The sequence below is a fragment of the Cervus elaphus genome, chromosome 3 (assembly GCF_910594005.1).
Source record: "Cervus elaphus chromosome 3, mCerEla1.1, whole genome shotgun sequence".
NCBI lineage: Eukaryota > Metazoa > Chordata > Mammalia > Artiodactyla > Cervidae > Cervus > Cervus elaphus.
The window spans coordinates 54,148,657-54,155,896 of NC_057817.1; the positions used below are offsets into that span (position 1 = coordinate 54,148,657).

Genomic DNA, 7,240 nt, shown 5'->3' on the forward strand with positions numbered 1-7,240 from the left:
GAGGGGCACTGGCCCTGGGGAGGCGATGGAGGGAGGCAGATGCCGGACGCTTTGCACTAGCCACTGGGGAGAAGTGCTGACCCTAAGAGGTTTGAGGGCCAGTGCGATGGGTCAGTTCCAGCTGGGAGGAGGACAGAGGGACACCTGAAGACTAGAGGAGTGCCCGACTCGCCTCCCAATCCTCCGGGATGGGATCCTGCTCATCCTGGTGGTGGTGGGGGGCCAGAGAAGGACCTGCCCGAAGTTGGTTTGGCCTGGCAGTTGAGGCTTGGAAGTTTAAAGGGCAAAGAGCTGGTGGGTAGACATGGAGCAGAAAGAGCCCAGGGACCTCACCTATTGAGTTGCGTAAGCAACATCATCCTTAGTGCGCCCAGCTCCAGGGCTGCTGGGCTGTGAGTTGCTGGATAACCTCAGCTCACTGCTGGGTTTGTGGTGTGTGTGTGTGTGTGTGCGCGCGTGTCTGCAGCCCATGTCCCCCTTCACCCCCACCAGCCTCCCGCCCTGCCAGCCACCCTGGGATTGGTGATTCTCAGCCCCTCCCCCGGCTCCCCCAGACCCTCCCAGAGCCTTTATCAGAGAGCTGGGCCGGAGTTCCTGCCACATTCCCCAGTCCCTCCACTCCGTTTCTCTCTTCACAGCAGGAGCACCAGCAGCGCTTGTGGGGAGCGGGCAGTGCTTCCGGCCAGCTCCCCGATCCTGCGAGACCATCTGTCCCAGGCTCCAAGCTGCTCCACAGGTAGGCACAAGCCAGAGAATGCTGGATGGATGGGAGCTGGCACCAGAGGACAGGGGCAGAGTCAGGAGGGGATAGAGGTGGCAGCCTTTGATCGGGGAGTGGGCTGCTGGGCAGGTGAGCAGAAAGAGGCGATAGGGGTTGATGTAGTGATGCCTGGAGCCTGTGGGTACAGATGGATTCTTCCAATATTTAGAAAGTTTTGGCCTAAGTCTTAGGGTATCTAGGGCTGGAAAATAGCATTCAGGACCCCTCCTCCAGCTGATGAACGAAATAGACCCGTGCAGGTCCCGTCAGTCCATTATCTCCCCTGGGAGCTGGAGCCCCCGGCGTCATTGCGCCATTGCTCCTTGCCAGGTGCCGACGGGGGGAACATGTGGTGGGAGCAGGGAGGCTGAGCCCCTCCAGCTCAGAGGCTCTCCCTGACCAAGGCTGGGGGGGGGGCAGCCGGGGGCTGGGGCGAATGCCTCTTGCGTTTGCCCCTGTGTGGTGTCCTCCTCCTCCCCGCCTCCCCCGTCCTGTCTCTCTGCCCTCCTAGGCATCATGCGGAGCGCCCTGCTGTTTGCAGTCATCCTGGCCCTCAGCTCGGCTCGCAGTCTTGGTGCGGTCTGTGAGGAGTCCCAGGAGCAGGTGGTGCCCGGTGGGGGTCTCAGCAAGGTAAGGCTGCCCCTCTGGTTTGCCCACCCCGGCAGAATACCGACACCATCATGGGGCCGCGCTCAGCCTGTCCCACCTCTGTAGGGAGGAGGGTGGGATGGGCGGGTGGGGAGTTACTCGGATCATCCACCAGAGAGCCGGACTGCCCTGCCTCTCTGGGGGCCTCATGTTCTCCCAGGATGTCTGTCCGCATCTCTGTCCCTCTGCCTGGCTTTGACACCTTGTACGTAAAAGCGGCCCCGCTGGTACGGTGTTTGTCTGATTGTCTGGTGACCTGGTGAGTGGATGGCACTGGATAAGGTGGTCGCATGTTCCCTGAGTCCAGCTCAGGTTCTGCCCCTTTGCAGGGGGCAGATCTTCCCCACTCCCTGGATGGTATGAAACAGTCAGAATTTCTCTCCCAAATAGTCGTTTGTATTCTTTGTTACCTGTCAGTCTTATGTATTATGTGGCTTAAAAATTCACATGAATTCCCTTATCCCCTGCTCTTCCACCCCCAGTAACCTCAGGGGCTCCTAAGATCCCAACCCTTTCTTTCCTCCTGTCGCATGTCCTCCTCTAGCCTCTGCTTAGTCAGGATAGGAAACAAAAAACCACAAAACAAGTTGGGCCCCAATTTCTGAAGTTCCTCTAAGAAAAAGAATAGGAGTTGTCAGAACAGGGGTACTGGGGGAGAACAAGGAGGAAGTCTTTTCAAGGTTTTGAAAAGACAGCAATTACATTGGTACAAGTGCTTTTAAGATGATTACAGGTGGAACTTATTACAAATTCAGCGTGTGAAGTCTAACTGCCTCTCCAGCTTGGATCTGTTTAGCATCTCATTACAGGAGGTGCGCAGAGTATTTGAACAATTTGGTGAAGTGGTTGCGTGGGAAGCTGTGGGCTGGGCAAAGAGAGACATCATCAGCTTTTGTCCAGGTGGTGGGGTGTCCCAAGGCATGATGGGCTGGCAACCTTGCAGGTGGTAGCCGCTGCACCAGCTCCAAAAGACCAGAACCAGTTAAAAAAACACAGAGCAAGTGCCAGACAAAGGCTGGACACTGTCTTCGGAGCCAAAGTTCCAGCTGGAGCCGGAATAGCTGGGTCTGTTACTCTGAGACAACTGTGCTTTGCGACCTTGCCCCTCCTGTCCAGTAAAAGAGAGGTTGCTTTCCTGCCCCTTCTCCCTTCAGGTCCATGAGGATGAGAGAAATTGGGACGAGACGGGGGTAGGATGTGTGTGTGCCTGGGCAGCCAGGTTGCCATGTGTGAAACCACCAAGATGATTAAGAACCCCTGCTCAGCAGCAGGGCTACAATGGGGTTCAGTTGTGGAGAAGAAGAGGCTTCATTCTGAGCATGCTGCCTTCTGAAATTCTAAATCTGGGGCGGGGGGAGCGGGGAGAGAGAAAACCACAGCGGAAACCCATGGAAAAGGAAAGAGAGGGAGAGGCGGTGGGAAGCACAGGGAGAGAAACACCCAGGGCGAAGTGGAGAGAGGGGCAATTCCAGGATGGCTGGTGGCCCCCGTTGCCTACACCCATCTGTCCCCGGGACCAAGTCCTGTCTGTGGCTCAGTCACGGAGCACAGACCAGAGGATACTAGCTCTGTCTGATGAACCGTCCTCGGAAATTCCTGGCTCACTCGATTAGTGGGGCAACCATATCCTTGGTCAGACCAGTTCTGGATGTGCCAGGGTGAAAAGAACCAAAGGCCCTTTTCACTGAGAGCTGGCAGGAGCCGGGAGGGGCCCCAGGAGCCTGCCCCCTTTGAGCTTGGGCGACAGCATAACCAGCTGTCCTGCTTTTCCCAGGACTGTCCCAGCGTGAGCACTGAGAGCCCCACATACCCGGGCAAACTGGGACAGGTGGTCGGCCTCAGGCATACCCAACGTGTTCCCTCTACACGTGCCTCCCAAATCTTGCTGTGTCTATGAATCACCTGGGAGCCTGGTTAAGACTCAGATTCTGTCTCAATTGGTCTGGTATAGGACCAAGATTGGGTATTTTTAACAAACTCCCAGCGGTGATGCTGCTAGTCCACAGACCACAATTTGAGAGCCCACTTCTCTTCTAGTGTGAACCAGAGGAAATCCGGAAAGAAATAGGATGTCAGGTTCAGCTGTGATGAGCTCGGGAAGAGGCCATTTCTTGTGGGAAAAGAGTGAGAGGACTGGGGGTGAGCCTCCTCCTTGGCCCTCTTTGTCTCTCTCCCCCAGAAGGACTCAAATCTCTACCAGCTGCCCCCATCATTGCTCCGGAGACTCTATGATAGCCGCGTGGTCTCCCTGGATGGATTGCTCAAGATGCTGAGCAAGGCCAGCGTAGGTAGGATACAGCCCCAGGGAAAGAGGTTTGGGGGGCAGGATTCTGAAGATTAAATAGGCCTGGGAGACCCTCCAGGAGGGAAGGAGATTGGAGATGGCTTCGTGACTGATTGAGGGTTGTGATCTGAGCCCCGTCCAATCGTCTCTTTGCAGATCCCATTCCCCAGTTACATGCTTCTTCTTGCTTCACAGGTCGGAAGGAGTCGCCACTTCCCCAGAAGCGTGAGTAGCCCCCTCTCCCTCCCGACCTCTGCTGCCCACTTGCCCGGCTCTCCATGGGCGTGGGGCCCGGTGGCTGTCTTGGCTGGCCCCGGTTCCACGGGTGCAAACAGCGTCCCAACTGCACTTGCTCAGTCAGCCTCTGCAGAGCATGAGCGGCCCCTGGGCGCCAGAGGAGGCAGGTGTGAGCAGCCTGGTGAGGTCTTCCTCCCCAGGCGCAGTGGTGCAAGTCAAGAGGATCTCTTGGTGGCTGTGAAGATTCTAAATCAGGCACCTGCTGGGGGGGAGAATTTTAGAGAGTTCTTGAAAGATGGGGGAGAGGGAGGTAGATGGAGAGGCTGGGCTAAGGGGACAGCCTGCTCACCATGGCGGGGGACAAGCTGTGGAGAGATGCAGGAACAGGGACCAGAGCCAGCCTCAGAAGTCTGGACGCCTGTCTGGGGAAATGTATCCACCCCTCATCGTGATGGCTGACCGTGTTGGCCCTTTTTCTGCAGGTGACATGCATGACTTCTTTGTGGGTCTCATGGGCAAAAGGAACCTCCAGGCAGGTAGGAGCATGGGGGAAGGCTAGGGTGCTGCAAAGGCGTGGCAGGAGGCAACTGCTTCATGTCTGCCAGCAGGGGGAAGACAGGACTTTTCCTAGCTACAGCAAGGGCTCCTCCACCCCTTCTGCTCAACCAGCTTGGACCCACAGTCCAGCCCTCCCCAGGAGCAAAGCAGGGAGACCTTTCTAAGAAGGTCCTGCTGCAGTTGGGATAGGGTCAGAGAGGCTTGCTTGCCCCCTCCCCCGTTTCCCAAACAGAGAGTCCCTCTTCTTCCTAACTCTGCCTTCCAAAGCCGTCCTGCATAGCCAGCCCTTTGCTTTTGGGTTAGGGTGAAGGTCATAGTCAGAAAAATCCCTCCTAACTACATCCTTTACATCCCCCCAGACACTCCTGTTGATATAAACCGAGAAAACATCCCCGGCTTTGGCACCTTCAAGTACCCCCGCAGTGTGGCTTGAGGTAAGCACTTACTCAGGGCAAGGAGAGGGGATTGTGGGCATGTGGCGGGGTAGGAGGGGCGTTGCCAGAGGATCATTTCCTCTGATGCTGTGGGCATTAATGCTCATAATTAACACCCTAAATATATCCCGACACTTGGAAGTGTGTGCCTGTCTGTGACCGCACACACACACACATGTGCACACAGAAAAACACACACACACACACACATACCCCTCTTTCTCATCTCTATCCAGCCTCACTGATCCCAGCTTACAATTGAGCAGGAGTGAGTGGGGGGATTTAGCAAAGGGAGGTTTTCCCCTGGGGTTTCTTGGATGGGCAACTTCTGTTGTTTGTACTGTATGCTCTTGTGATTTGTGCAAAAGATGGAGAGATCATTATTGGATAATTATAGGTACCACATTTATTCGCATGTGAAGCGTTTTGCTTCCCATGGAGGCTGAAACCGTCCAGATCATCCTGAATCTTGGGTTGCCGGGTCCACCATAGAGTATCATAATGGCTCTGTGTGGAGTAATGAGTAAGAGCGTGGCCTGAGTCTGAATCCTGGATCTGTCACTCACTCGCAGTGTCCCTTGGCCAGGTTACATAATCCTTCTGTGCCTCTGTTTCCTCCTCTGAAAAGCGGGGATGGTAACATTATCTCACAGGGCTGTTGCTCTGCGTCTGGGTCGAGTGCTCAGAGCCGCGCCCGGCACACAGCTCTGTGCCTTGGCTTCGCTGTGACCGTCGCAGCCTGCGAGGTGTAGGGAAGTTCCCAGGGTTGCCTCGGTGGGCTCTGCTCTGTCTGCCTGAAGCTGTCTGGGCTGGACCCTAGGCCTGAGTGGGCTGACAGTCCTTCCACTTGGTGTGCGAACGTGAGTCCCCCCGGGGGAAGTGTCTTGTCGAAATGCGGAACCGTCTGCCTCGACCCCGGCTTCCCACAGGCAGCAACAGCAGCTCGCGGATGGCTTTCTTTGCGCTGGCTTCCCGAGAAAGGTGTCGGGGGAGGCAGAGAGAGGGGTCAGGAAGCCTCTGTCTTCCTGGAGACTCCTGCCCCTCCCCCTGCGGCCCTATTACCCCCTCTCACTGGTCTCAAGGGAGACCCGAGGACCAGGAGCTGGCTCTCAATGAAACTGCCGGTGCATGACTCCCGGGCCCACAGTCATGACTGTGCCCCCGATTCAGTGTCGGGCGAGGGGGCACAAAAAGCTGTAATAACCGTAACTTGCTGATTACATGGTACTTACTGTATCATTTTGCTCTCATTAGATTGTTATTTCAGTCTTGCTGACGGCCAGATAATTATACGGGCAGCTATATCTGGATGACATACTCTCCCCAACGTTATGCATCGGCCGTAAAGATAATTACAGTGCAATTTTGCCATAGTATTTTATACAAATGGCAGAAACAAGCGCATTATAGAAATCTACTTTTAATGCTTTCTGGTGAATCTAGGCTTTTTCGGAGGGACTGGGCTCATAATTGCCACCCTCGTAATCTCACCACAGATGGCGCATTTTGAACCTGTTAAGTACTGGGGAGAATAAACTCAAGGCCCCTGGGGGCTGGCATGTAAAGATTAGATGAGATGGATCAACACAGATCATTGTGCAGCCTAATTTCATTCATGTGAAACTGCTGAAAAAGGAAGTGATCCCTGGACCTGTCCTTCCTCGGGGAGGTTTCTGGAAAGAGGAGGAGGGACGGGGTGAGGCCAGGGGAGCACTAGCTCCAAGGTGCATTTGACAGAGCTGTGTGTATGCCCGGCTCATAGGGATGCCAGGGTGATGTGAACTTTGCCACTGCGTCTTTCTGTGTGGGCCCCTCAGACCATGCACACAGGGTCTATTAGGGGATAGTGCGGTGCGTGTGGCAGCTGGGAAGACGCAAGCAGCTGGGAGAGTTTCTCAAGCCTCTAGTTCAAAGGCTACATGGAGAGCTGAGGGCTAAGGCTTCCATTCTCCTTACTGCTCCCTTCCAGAGGCCCCTCCCTTTCTCCCCCACCTCTCCGGGGGGCGGTTGGTGGGAGTTTTAAGGACAGAGATGTGATCTGGTCTTTTTTTTTTGGTCCTCAGCACTCCACTCCTGGACTCCTGGGCTACATCGTGAAGACACCCACCCCTAGATGCACACGCCTCTATTTCCCTTCCTCCTCCCCACCGCTGGAACACCCCTTCTTCTCTCTGTCCCACTTGCTGCAGAAACTGCCTTGTGAGCATCCCCAGTCCCTATAACCATTGACTACATATTGCCCTGGAATTTCTGTAGCGTCCTACAAATATGATGTCTCTCTCTATTCCTCAACAATAAAGGAGTTTTACGTATTATGAC

The 7,240-nt window shown here is 55.2% G+C and overlaps 1 protein-coding gene across 2 annotated transcripts; it reads left to right on the plus strand.

Moving 5' to 3' along the window:
- The first annotated feature begins 521 nt into the window (after positions 1 to 521).
- TAC3 (tachykinin precursor 3) lies at positions 522 to 7,240 on the plus strand. 2 transcript variants are annotated; one of them, XM_043878823.1, is made up of 7 exons: positions 522 to 736; positions 1,272 to 1,390; positions 3,591 to 3,696; positions 3,888 to 3,917; positions 4,412 to 4,465; positions 4,847 to 4,921; positions 6,985 to 7,236. In XM_043878823.1, the coding sequence occupies exons 2-6, from the start codon at positions 1,277 to 1,279 to the stop codon at positions 4,918 to 4,920; spliced, it is 378 nt and encodes a 125-aa protein (XP_043734758.1). In that variant the 5' UTR covers positions 522 to 736; positions 1,272 to 1,276; the 3' UTR covers position 4,921; positions 6,985 to 7,236. The 2 variants fall into 2 exon arrangements, with proteins under 2 accessions (XP_043734758.1, XP_043734750.1); XM_043878815.1 differs by having other exon boundaries at positions 523 to 736; positions 3,588 to 3,696; positions 6,985 to 7,240.

Coding starts and splice junctions, on each gene's coding strand:
- TAC3 (XM_043878815.1), top strand. CDS start 1,277: ATGCGGAGCGCCCTGCTGTTTGCAGTCATCCTGGCCCTCAGCTCGGCT. Junction 3,697..3,887: donor GCTGAGCAAGGCCAGCGTAG/GTAGGATACAGC, acceptor CTTGCTTCACAG/GTCGGAAGGAGTCGCCACTT. Junction 3,918..4,411: donor GTCGCCACTTCCCCAGAAGC/GTGAGTAGCCCC, acceptor CTTTTTCTGCAG/GTGACATGCATGACTTCTTT.